General features: G+C 39.9%; 2 protein-coding genes across 2 annotated transcripts; one reads left to right on the top strand and one right to left on the bottom strand.

Moving 5' to 3' along the window:
• The first annotated feature begins 866 nt into the window (after positions 1-866).
• Positions 867-8,353, top strand: LOC112227102 (zinc finger protein 644). The gene is made up of 6 exons (XM_024391945.2): positions 867-920; positions 2,452-4,993; positions 5,826-6,395; positions 6,561-6,686; positions 6,900-7,005; positions 7,271-8,353. The coding sequence occupies exons 2-6, from the start codon at positions 2,467-2,469 to the stop codon at positions 7,464-7,466; spliced, it is 3,525 nt and encodes a 1,174-aa protein (XP_024247713.1). The 5' UTR covers positions 867-920; positions 2,452-2,466; the 3' UTR covers positions 7,467-8,353.
• Positions 8,354-8,873: 520 nt separating this feature from the next.
• Positions 8,874-12,935, bottom strand: znf326 (zinc finger protein 326). The gene is made up of 11 exons (XM_024391946.2): positions 12,724-12,935; positions 12,401-12,426; positions 12,202-12,277; positions 11,544-11,781; positions 11,352-11,430; positions 11,023-11,095; positions 10,573-10,720; positions 10,411-10,474; positions 9,967-10,097; positions 9,612-9,701; positions 8,874-9,449 (listed from the first exon to the last, which is right to left on the bottom strand). Exons 1-11 carry the CDS (start codon positions 12,789-12,791, stop codon positions 9,420-9,422), a joined length of 1,023 nt encoding a protein of 340 aa, XP_024247714.1. The 5' UTR covers positions 12,792-12,935; the 3' UTR covers positions 8,874-9,419.
• Between the last annotated feature and the right edge of the window lie 271 nt (positions 12,936-13,206).

Genomic DNA, 13,206 nt, shown 5'->3' on the forward strand with positions numbered 1-13,206 from the left:
AGCCACAGTCTGGGATTCGGAAAAACAATTAAATCTACGCCCCGCCACTTGTCTTGTTAAACAGCGGAGGAATGGGGTGAAGAATTGTAACCACTTTCAAATTCATAGGCTGCCAGGGCCATCCATCATGATCAACATTATCCTGTTTTGAGGTATACAGCATTTGTTTACAGACAATGGAGTAAAACAAGCTTTTATTTTGGGTTCTGGTTGTGTTCAACAGTTGAACTAAGCTCATAAGGCATTGTTATAGGCCTTTATATCATGTCCATAAATGGATGTACAAAACGCAGGCTGTAGTTTTAATGACTTAAATGGCAAATATGACAGTCTGCTTGTACGCATTATGAAGTTGCTACATCTAAAAAATAAAACGAGAAAATAGACTCGTCGGTATTGCTAGTAATCTTGTGCTATTATATTGAGGAGTAACTAACTGTATGACCCCCAAGGTGTTCCCAAACACCAAGGTGATCCAGACAGAGGAAAAAAGAAAGAAAGAAAGACATATCTACATCGAATGGAAATTACCATCTAACATGTCAATTTATTATATATAATTCAATTTAAAGCCGACTATCAGTATCATTCACCCAATCTTCCGCAGATAACTAGGTAGATGATCATCAACTCGGGATTTTTTATGCCGTCTATCTGGGACAAACCACTTTTTCTTGTAGGGGAAGCTTATCACGGTGACACAAAGTCAAGGAAAGCTCACGGACGTATATTGAAATCATTAATTACACTGTGAATTATGTAATATGTTAGTTGTCCTAAACTGGAAAAATGTTGAGCAATTAAAATGTGCATTTGCATTAATGCAGTTGTTTTGTTATTGTGTTCCCTCTCACAAAAATGGTTCAACTTACGTAGACCATCAAGGAAAATGGCGACTGTGGAATGGCTGGAAGACGAAAGTGAGCAATAATTCAATGCAACGATTAAAGTGCATATCGTTTGCATTTGCGTCGTTCTTCGGTAACGTTTAACATCTTATCTTACGACATTGTCATCTTTCGGTATTGTTGAAACATATCCGTTTTTTTTGTGTGGTCTTGGTGGGGGTTTTGGTATGGAACAGTATGCACTGTAGTAGGCTATTGCAAAGCATCCAACAACAGGATGATTTAACGAGAAGTAAAAGCACCTTTGGAGCTTTTGGGGGCTCGAGGAAGACCACAATTAGCTCGCTATGTTTGTGCTTTTGAAATCAAAGATTGCGTTTCGATTTGTTTTTGCATAGGTGGGCAGTGCTGCATCACATAGCTAGAAAGTTTGTAGCTACCATCGAATACAGAACTGTCTACTGCGGTTTCCACTAGCTGGCACAGCCACAAACTCAAAATTGACTATATCGTAAAAATTCAACAATTAGCTTTTGGTCAAAATGTAATGTTAGGATTAGGCACAAGTTTAATTTCAGGTTAGGCATAAGGTTAGCAGTGTGTGGTTAACTTTAGGTTTAAAATCAGATTTTAAGAAGATACATTTTAAAAATAGGCGGGGTTTATGACTTTGTGGCTGTGCCAGCTAGTGACGACCGTCTGTCTACTGCTCATCAATAGTCATAACGTTACCCATCGGTGATCGACTAACATTTTATTGTAAAGCATATTCTGATCAGACATGCATGCATTTATGGCATGCTTGACAGTTGTCTTTAAATTGTTATACCCATAGCCCACTCATTGGTCACGTTGATGAAAATTCTCATCTTTTCTATTAAAATTTTTTTTCTTCATATAGTGTTGTGGGGATTCAAATCCTCATGGGTTTTTACCTATGTATGTTATTTTAAATACTAAATTGAAGTGAGCCCGAGGGGTGAATCTCAGTAGTATAGTAGCTTCATGTCCATATTTTCTCTGTACACATGTGAAAACAGACATTCTGATGGGTGCTCACCTGGGGGAAAATCATTACGGAAACCGTTTACCATTTAAGAACCATACAAAGCAAAACCAGGTTTCTATTGGACAAATCCCCCACTTGTTTTGTTCTGTTTGGTTCAAAGCAAATGGAATTAAACAGAATTAACCAGCAAGGGCCCCATCAACATCCTTGTTTTATTTTTTTAATATTTTAAAAATTTCATCTAAAAGTGTTAGTGTAAAGAAATTACTGCAAAGTTTTTTCAAGTTTTTTTTTTACACCTAGGCTAAATAACATCAGATTTCTTCCCTGTTGTAAGTGTTAACAAATGACAAAGTGATCTTTAACTACACAAATTCTACTCATTACATAAATACAGTTGAGATCATATTTTGCAGTAGCTCTCAGAAGTAATGTTGGACTGCTTTTTTGGTTATTGTTGTGAACTATTAGCAGACACCACTTGTGGTAGTAGAGAGTTTTTAAAGGAGTGGTACCATATCTGGCAAGAGTAGCCAACTCAGATGATAGATGGGCAAAGACAACATCTTTCTGATGTTTTCTTTTCTTTCCTAGGGTTCAGCTACTGAAATGTCTGATCTGACTGGTATTGATGAAGAGGAAAAAGATGCAGATCCTATGATGGACCCCTTAGATCTCCTTCAGGATCCAATGAGAAATCAGATGCCATTGTTTATGGAAATGTTGGACAGACCTCAGACTTCTCCAATGAGAGAAAATAGCAGTGTCCTTGATGTTCTCTCAAACACAAATGTGTTGTCTGTGAATGGACCTTCTTCACACCAGATCTTCGAATCAGATGAGTTCAACAGCTTGTCAACAGAAAAGGAGGAGGAAAAGAGTATTACTCAGTTGAAGAATGTGCAGGACATTGACACTACAGGGATATGGGGTTTCGATGTGGAATCTTCTGAAAACTCAATGGATAATTATGAGGGTCCCCTAAGCTGGGACCCTCAGAGAGAATTCATGCAGTTTCTATGGGACAACCATGATGATTCTCCTGTGGAGGAGCCACCAAAGGCAGATCCTCCCCCAAATAGCCAAAGGAGGAGGAAACGCAAAATGGACATGGTGGTCATGGTGGATCCCTCAGAGGAACTTTACTCTGATTTGAGCCTCAAGTCAACAAAAGACATATTTGATGAGGAGGATCAAGAAGACCCTGTTCCCATCAACAAGGTCCAATTATTAAGAAAAAGCTCCAAACCTCAATCACCGACAGCGAAGAAAGCACAGTATCCCAATGGAACTGTAGATGCCATCAAGCAACTGATTTTCAGTGCGCCAGAAAGAAATCCACATGAGCAAAGCGTGGCTCACAAGCTTACGCCATTGAATGGGAAACCGCAGACAGACCCTTGTTCAGAGGAAGAGCCATTGTTTTTTCCTTGCACAAAATGCAACATCAATTTCAAGGAGAAGAACCATTTGCACCGGCACATGAGGACTCACACAGATCCGCCCAGTCCTATCAACATGCCAAAGCCTTTTATATGCAGGGAGTGTGGACAGTCGTTCCGCTTTCGCAACGCCCTTCTTCGGCATATGACCATACACCAGGAGAGAAGAGAGAGACTCATGGAGGAGATCAAGGGCATGAATGAATTGAAGGATGAGGGCACAGATGCAAGGCTACAGTGCCCCCAGTGCGCTTTTGGAACAAATTGTCCAAATACTTTTATTCAACATGCTAAGACTCATGAGAAGGACAAGCGGTACTACGACTGTAAGAAGTGTAACTACATGGCTGTGACAGTGTTTGAACTTGAGAGACACGTGAACAAAGAGCACGGCCTCTGTAAAAACCAGGAAGAGCCGCCGGAGAAACCCAGCGTTTTAAAGTCAAAGGAAGAGGATAAAACACATCATTCTTACTCCTGTAACTGTTGTTCTTATGGCACCTCAAGCAAAAACGTATTCAAAAATCATCTTGCGATTCGTCATAATCAGACATACGAAGAATATGAAGCTTTGCAGTGTAGAGAAAGAAAGGAGTATGCACAACCACCCTCTGAGAAGCACCTCCCCATTAGGAAATCCCCAGTAGTAGATTCTTTTACTTCAGAGCTGACATCCAAATTCTCTGTAAAAAAACAGGCTTTCAGAAAAAGAACAGATTCCCCTTGTGATTCAAATGACATTTCCGATCTTTTCAAAAAGGATAAAATGGTTCACAGAGCACAAAGGGGATTCAAGTCTCAACCCACAGAGTCAAAACTTGACAAGTCAATAAATAATCTGCTGTCTCGACAAAGAAGTGACAAGCAGAGGAATGAAAAAGTTGATGTCACCACAGGTTTTTCTTTTATCGAGGACAGAAACGGGGACACAAATGATCATGATTTTGGAAGAACATTGTCAGGAATTTCAGAAAATCCAAATTCTTCCTCTAATACCCACAAATATTTATTGGCATCTAAGTTGGAGAATAATACATTAAATTCTGTCTGTGAAAAGCCCGTTCTGAAAAAGTACCCCTCCAAAAGAAAAATGTCCACCCCTTATCGCAATACTGTTGACCAGGACTCTTGCTTCATTTTACCCAAAAATTTGCAAAGTCCAAAGATGCTAAATATGATGGAAGAGGAAGACCATGATGATAAGGATATGTTCCAGTATAGTGACTATGCCACAGATGCAAACACTAAACTTCTTGATAAAAGTGAAATCAAGCAAGATAAAGCGTACATTGTTAATTCCTTTAGCAGAAGAATGTCTATGAGGGGAGTCCTTGAAACCTCTGAAGACATGATTGATAAAGGTCAAGACGGGCAGTCTCAGCAGAAGCTTGTTGTCAAGGAAGAGTGCATCGAAACACATATTTTTGGAGAGACCATTGCGCCTAACTCAGTACCTCTAAGTGAATCCTTTTTAGATCCTGATTCGGAAGGTGGTGGGGAGCGGAAGACCTGCCCTTACTGTCCTGCAGTGTTTGAGTCAGGTGTGGGATTATCCAATCACGTCAGAGGGCATCTTCATCGGGTTGGACTGAGTTACAATGCACGCCATGTGGTATCAAGGGAGCAAGTGGCTTCTCAAGATCGGAAGCCCCGCATCCGTCGAAAGATGGTAGCAATGCAACGACTGAAAAAAGGTACTCATTTCCTTTTTTTCTATCTTATATTATATTTTGTTGTGCATGTGTTGCATGGATGGCTATATTCTGATCCTTCAATATAATGTTCAACAGTGCATGTTCATGTTGTTATACAGATGAGCCAGTGGTCAACCATATGGCTTCACAGAAACCTCCTCTAAATAGAGATGCATATGGTTTTTATTAGCTACATTTACATATTAGTAATTTAGCAGACGCTCAAATTAGCTATAGCAAAGTCAGAGCTAGTAAGGGGGGAAAAGGTAATGTGCAAGTGTTTACTTCACAAAAGGCTTTTTTTTTGGGGGGGTGCTGTGGGATTATTAACTTTGAAGAGGTAGGGTTTCAGAAGTTTTCAGAAGATGGGCAGAGACTCTGCTGTCCTAGCTTCAGGGAAAAGCCTGTTCCACCATTGGTGTGCCAGGAAAGAGAAGAGCTTGGGTGAGAGGGCCAAAAGACCAGAAGTGGTAGAAGGTAGTGCTCGGTTGGGGTGTAAATGAAGGAAACTAAATATAGTATTGTAAGAAAAAAAATGACACACCTGGTTTGATTGGAGAAGTTTACATTATTCAACATTTGAAATAATTTGTAGGTTGCTAATGTGTTCATGATGTGTTAATGTATCACACTCATGTGTGAAATACCACACCTTGAAGTTATTACTGTAGTACTAGCCTCGCCATGACACATTTTGGCGTAGTCGGCGGGATTGGGTACACTAAGTTCTCAAACATTTGTTTTTAATTTTGAGTGGGGATGGGGAACTAATTTCTTTGGCATACAAAGAATGCTTTGACTAATTATTTCTGCTGTGTTGCTATTATTTCAGCGCCCAAGTTGGGGTCCGAGGACTCTCCGGTCCGAGGGCACTCCTGTCCATTATGTGGGGACTCTTTTGATAATAAGACTGGGCTGTCCAACCATGTTCGGGGCCATCTGAAACGGCTCGGCAAAACCATCGCCACTAAGTCCAAATCCCCAATGTTGTTGCTCCGGGAGCTGATGCGTGACAAGAGAGAGTTCCAGAGAGCTCTGCAGATTCTGGGCAAAAAACGGATCCCCTCCCATTCCAGAATCCCCTCAAAGCAGGCCATATCTAATCATCTGACACCTCCTAAATGGAATCCCATCCAGAACCTCTACAACAATGCCAAATCACTGGTGCCCATGTATTCTCTACCAGGGGAAACATTGGATAAGAAACAGGCAGAGACTAAGTTGGAGGTGAAAGGTTCACTCTCGAGTGCCTTGATAGGAATTCTGAAGAAGAGGAAGTGTCAGGTGGACTCAAAGTTGAGGACTTCCTCTCTAACGGCAAGAAACGCCCTGGCAGTTCCCCCCAGTACAGAGCACAGTAGAGGAGCACAAGTAAACTCAACACTCTCAAACTCTACATCAGGTAAGACCAAGGGTCAATTTAAAGTATGCTATGATGGGAATTTAACCAAAGACAAAATGTTAGCATGAAGGTTATGAATCACAAATGGAGGGTGCCTGTATGCATGCAAAACCGTGGCTGATGTGGTCAAAAGTGTGATTGATTTTTGTCAATATTGTTTCACAGAGAAAGGTGAATTCAACAGGAAGGTGTGTGTCCATTGCAATGCAACCTTCCACAGCGGTGTTAGTCTGTCCAATCACTTGCGGGCATACGCAAAACGAAAGAGGACTGCCTTGTTGGAGGGAACAAGTAAGTGCCTTCCCATCATCAATGGCACATGTTCACAAAGTAATATCAATACTTCACACTGCTTACAGCCTCACTACTGTAAAGTGAACACAATGATTTCCTCAGTGTCACTGCCTCACACAGACCCACTGCTTCAGTATACACATGGTCACCAGTCAATACCAAACTTACCTGAGCCTATTGTTCTGGCTTGCCCTGTTCTTAATGTTTCAGCGTATGACTGTAAACAAAGGAGGCAGAGATCGAGGCCTGGTTCCAAGAAGAAGACATCCCCTACTACTCCACACGCACCCGAGGAGATGTATAGACTAACCTGCAGGTACTCTGACCACATACCACACTGTCTATGCTGTTGGTGTAAATTATTGTATTATTCATTTACATTTTTCTGATGATAATAAACACTAAGATTTAAGTTGTGGCAAAGATCTAATCAATGTATTTGTAGTGACGCTTTCAAATGAATGTTAAGTTGACCAACAATATTTGCATTCAAAGAGATTTAAGACATGGGTTTTAGTTTATATTGTCTTTGAGGGCCACTTCTGATTGGGGGTCTTACTGTGCTTGGATCCTCTTTGCAGATTCTGTGACCTAGTTTTCCAGGGCCCCTTGTCAGTCCAGGAGGACTGGATAAAGCATCTACAAAGGCACATTATGAATACCAGTGTCCCCCACACAGGGGCAGGCATGAGGGAGGTCACCTCATTGCCCAAGGACCCCTCCTTCACCACCACTGAAAGACAGACCCCATCACTGGCAACTCACACTGCCTCCTAAGCCAAGGGGACCTAGTTAAAAAAAAAATCACTATTTTGGTCCTGTGCGTGTATGTGTTTGTACATTAGATGTTCCTTCACAATTTTATACAGTCATAATTGAAAAATGCTTGCCACTATTACAACACACAATTTCAGAGGAGTATGACTACCTAATCTCTTAAAACACATTAAACATTTTGGATATTGTTACATTTTAAATGTCCCATGTTACGAATATGATTCCATGTGGGCTGACTGTTTTCTTGTGTTTATGCAGTGATTAGTGTGGAACCCATTTCCAATAGAGACAACTCTTACCTCAGATTCCTAAAATTCTCTGTCCATTTGGTCAAGTTTGGAGCACCTTTTCTCTGTATGTTGATATTTACATTTATGCTACACATGAAAACAAAAATGGGACAAATACAATTCTGTATTTTTAACATGTATTGAAATCATGATCATATTGCTACGATTTGTGTTTGTAGGGAGGGGGTTCTGGGTAAGAAAATAAATTGATAGTCAACTAATCTTTAGGTAGATTTCCTATCAATATGGGTAAGTGTGGCTTGCAAGTTAATCACAGAACAAAAAGGTTAAAAACATGGATGCCAGTTTGGTGGTGGTGTGGTGGGGTTTCATACTGCGGTTATCTGCATATTAACTCAAACTCCTAAATGAATAGGGTTTATCAGTCAGTTTTTGTTCTCAATGATGCAGTCACAGCGCTTATTGTTGCTGCCTTTCATGAATAACTGTTGCCTATATTTAATGTTTTTTAACTGTTTAAAAAAAATTGCTGTTTGTCTTTTTAAATAATTTATGTTTAAATGTATATCATACAGATATGATGCTGAAACCATTTTTGTGATGTTCTAAAAAATAAAAACAGTTTAGTCAACTGGATTGACCTGTGGTGTTTTCTTTAGCAGTGTCCCACCATTAGTTTTAAGGATGGACCGATTTGCTTTCATCCACTAATTCATATCATACCTGAAACTACACTTGTTCAGTAATTTTACGATACGTCATCTGGTGAATACATTCTACAGTGAGATACCGCAGGAGTGTACATGTGTGGGAGACTAATGCCTTAATATGATGAACCCCTCAGCTACTTGATCTGGACCACAGACTCCTTCATGAAGTTCCAACTCAATAAAAGGAATCTATATTCACAGGATAAAGGGCACTGATATTCTAAAGAAACAGAAAATAGTTCCTTTTCAAGACTGCACAATTTTAACCTTAAGTGATAGTTGGTATCTCAAATGGCTGGTTTGCATATACTGTAGATTAACTGTTGTACCAGATTAATATCACAATGGTAACCTTGACAATATTTGAAAATGGGTCAACTCTCTGTTACTGTTTATAAAAGGCTGTTTTATATTCCTGTGAATATCAGTCACACATCAACAATTCATTATTCTTTAAAACATTTATTGTTTGGGTATTATTTTTAAATGATTGTAAGAAATTAAAGTTGGATAGCCTGTAAAGACCATATTTCTTCAAGGAAACCAAACATTACAGTATTTCTATCCTTAAATCTCAATGAATCAAAGCAGGTGTTCTAATGGAAAAAGATAATTGTGGGAAAAACATTGCAAAATGTGCTTCAATATCTATTGAAATTAAATCAATTACCAACTGAAAAATAAAAAAGGTCCAAAATTACAAATGGATGTTCTTATGTGAAAAATGTCTACATCAAACACAAAATGACTACAAGTTCTCAACTACGTGATATCTAGCTAATGTATGCTCCACACTCAAGGAAAACCGGGATTCTGTATTAGTTAAGATGATCCTGTATTAGTTTAGAGATACATACGACTGAACATCAACACTAAGGGCACAGACTATGTCCATTTGGTCTTTGTCTAGTTGATTTTGATTGGTGGTTGTTGGCTGTCCACAGCCAGTAGCTAGCAGTTCACATCAACTGTTGGTCTATTCTTCATGGCCCTCATGATGACTGTTCAAAAGGATCCTTGCCCTGAAATACAACCAATTATTTGTCATTTCCATTCAAATGAAATTAGTTTTTGTCTACAATGTATAGAATTATCACACTTTAAAAAGTAATACGAAACTTTGGTATTCTGTAGATAAATAGCATTAGTGTAATGTATAGCAAATGCCTGTTCAGATGATTTACCTCACAGAAGCTTGCATACTCGGTATTCATTCGTTTCATGGTGGCCTTTGCAAAGTTCACACTTTCCCACAACTGTTTGGCTCTAAATTCCTTCAGTGGTAAACACAGTGAAGTCATAAACATGAAATAATAAGTACACCCACTTGTCTGTTGCAGTGAAAGAACAGATTTGATGTTGGTTTCTTTAAACAATTGAATTGACAATTCTAAATCAAACACAATAGGCCAATTTCATGTTGCATCTCAGCTAACACTACAATGACCATTGCTTTTTGTAAGATATCTAATCAGTGAATAATGGAACACATGATATGAGGTGTGAGATCTGCTGTAAGCAGCACAACGACTGCCTCACCATTTTGTTCCTCAGGTGGTCTTTGGAGCTCAGGTGATCCTGCAGTGACGATGGATGTACGGAGACGTAGACTTGGCAAGGAGCACAGTGGAAAATATCTAACTTTGTCATGTAATCCTTGTCCTGCAATGCTGAAAATGATAGGGGTGAGATACAGAGGTCAAATCACAAGTGTAGGCTTAATGACACCAGGTAGTGATACGTTGTCCAAAGCATACAAGTACATTTAGAATCAATACGTTCCGTTTCTATTGAGGAAAGAAACAATACCTCAACATTGGTGAGTTTAAATTTAGCCACCTTTACAGTTGGACACAGAGGGGGAGTCGGACAAGTGGGAGAATAGTAGGAGGGATGGACGCGGGAATGAATCTGGTCGGGAACAGTATGTGTGACTAGCCAGGAGCATTAGCGAGAGACCCCAGGCTTTGCGCGTTAAGCTACCTCTAAGGCTTTGTCTGTTCATCTGCAGTCTATCACCGTGCCGGACTTTGGTTAACATGGCCTCCTGAAACGTAAAGAGAATTACATTTCCCTTAATTGTCATACAGATTGATAATCCTTCATTTAATTCCATCTGAGAGAGAATGTATTTGCTTGACGTACATGCAAAAAGGCGATTGCCGTGTCGTCGTAGTTGTTTTGATTTTGGATGTGCTCCAGGGTCTCCCAGTGACTATTGCACTTCAGATGCACCTCAAGGGTGCTCGCTTTATGGAGATCCAAGTTACACAAGTCACAGGTGAAAAAATCACTGAAAAGACAATAGAAGGGGATTTGTGTCAACTCATATCAAAGTTTATTGGTCGCGTTTGCAGATGTTATCGCAGGTGCAGCGAAATGCTTATGTTTCTAGCTCCAGCAGCGCAGTAATACCTAGTAATAAAAATTGTATTAAAACATTATACACATAATCCAGAAAATTTTTACATATCAGAAAAGGCTGTCAGAGACCAGAATATAAATATATATACATATAATGGTGTCAATATTATTGTGCATTTTAGTAAGGTCCTTCCAAAAAAACATGATAAGTCCCTCCAATCATTTCTTTACCTCGATATGTCCTCATTTGGGCTTCTGCTTCTCTTCTTTGTGACCTCTGAGCGTGACTTGGTTAGGTCCCCACCTAAAAATTGACATTTAAAGACATCCTATGGTGATTTGTGGATTTTTTTGACACACTGAATACTTCAAGTAGGACATTCAATGAGTTGGTCTGATGATGACTTCGTGATGTCATTGGCCTCCCCCTTGCTTGAGTAACAATAGAGAACCCGCCCCCCCCCCAGGAGACTGGAACAGGACTTAACAAATCACACACTTTCTCTATCCCTTTACAACTCTGCCAGGCCATTAGCAAAACAACACAGTTACAATCCTACCTCTTCCACTAGATTCTGATTGGCCATGAATGGGGTTGGTATCCCAGTGGGACCGGGTAAACCCTGGTGGATTCCTTCTCTGCAGACAACAGAGAAACATCACCATTACAACGCTGCACTAATGAAAGCCTCAGCAACATCTATCTACCTTTTTCCACCAAAATAGTAACCTGACTGCGGTGAACCTCTTACTTCTGAGTGATCATGGCTGGACTGCTCATGTCTGGTACTGGGCCGAGAGGATAACAAATCCCAGTTGAAGCCATCACGATGCCCAGCTACTGAAGCAGAGCCTTGATATCCACTACTCAGGCGGCTGCTCCCTCCACTAACTCTGTGTCTGTGATGGTCTTCCCTGCCTTTGGAAGGCTCCACTTCAGAGTCAGATGATGAGCCAGGATTAGGATCATATGGGTCGTAGAGCTCGGCTCTGGAGAAAAAAACAAGAGCATTTCAGCCAGGTCCACATTTCTATAGTATCATTTTTAAACAGGCCTTACACTTGGGTCATCGCTAGCTTCTATAGCCACAAATTCATAAACCCTGCCCAGTTCTACAATTTCTCTTGTTAAAATGTGATTTTAAACCTAACCCAACCACAATGCTAAACTTATGCCTAACTCTAACCTTACATTTAGACCAAAAAGCTCATTTTGACTTTGTGGCTGTGGAATCTGACTTTGTGGCTATATAAGCTAGGGGAAACCTTGCACTAGGACTAGGCCATGTCTTAAATAGCCACATAACGTGCTAAGCGATGTTCCAAACAAGTCTAAATCACATTTTGCGGGAAATCCTCTGCTTGATACATTTAGAATGGATAAATCAAAAGCAAAACTGTATGTCTTACTTTTCTGAGTTGCTTGTTTGCTGAGAGTTGTAGGATCCTGGGTTTACGGTCGAGTGTCTTGTGTGGTGGGTTGTTCCTGTGTGGAATAAAATAAACTTTGTTCATTGAAATGAAAAACATAAACAGAATGTAAGAAATGGGTTTCCTATCCCTATCAGACAGGTATTGCAAATATTAGGCCAAAGGGAAGCAGACCTACCTGCACTTCCCTGGGTTGGTGTGACGCTGCACTCGAATAAAGAAGAGATTAGGACCGATCCACTCAACACAACACATAATTGCTAACTGAGTATAGCTAACGTTAATTTATCGCATTCATTATTTTTCTGACATGCTTTCTCTTTTCAACAAAAAAAAAAAAAAAACAGCAAACGATCTGTATGTTTATAATCAACCACAATACATTATTTGATTAGCTAACTAACAACTCTCAACGACTAGCTAGTAAACAGCTTAATCATGTAACTTAGCAACTAGCTAGCTTGCTGGCTACAGTGGCTATGAAGTTAGTGGCTAGCCTACCTTCCATGAGCAGTGTATGTATTCGGCGGTCCATAATCAGAAAAAGAGTGATTATTTCGTCGACTCATTCTCTTCCTCGGGTAATTCACTATTAATACCTAACGAACGTTCATATGTTTTGTTAAATTACTGTCTCGTTTACGTGACTGCGGCTACCTATAAGGCTAGCAAGCGGTCATCATACTACAAATAGGCTACAGAACACAAGTTTCTATTTTTACCTGCAGGGGGCAGCATTTTCCTACTGTGACAGTAGTCAACGAAGAAGCTGCTTCTAGGGTCTCAAAATGTATGATAACTGCCACCTATCGTACTGGAGTATGAAGACTACTCTGTAATGAATTTCTAAACAACAGCTTTTTATTGATGATTCAACTTGCAAGTTGCAATGTTGAATAAAATGTATGTACACTATGAATTATAGCTATATGGTTTAAAATGACAGAGATCTCCACATGCCAAGCAGATATTTGTGGCTTTCCT

The sequence above is a fragment of the Oncorhynchus tshawytscha genome, linkage group LG28 (assembly GCF_018296145.1).
Source record: "Oncorhynchus tshawytscha isolate Ot180627B linkage group LG28, Otsh_v2.0, whole genome shotgun sequence".
NCBI classification, from domain to species: Eukaryota; Metazoa; Chordata; class Actinopteri; order Salmoniformes; family Salmonidae; genus Oncorhynchus; species Oncorhynchus tshawytscha.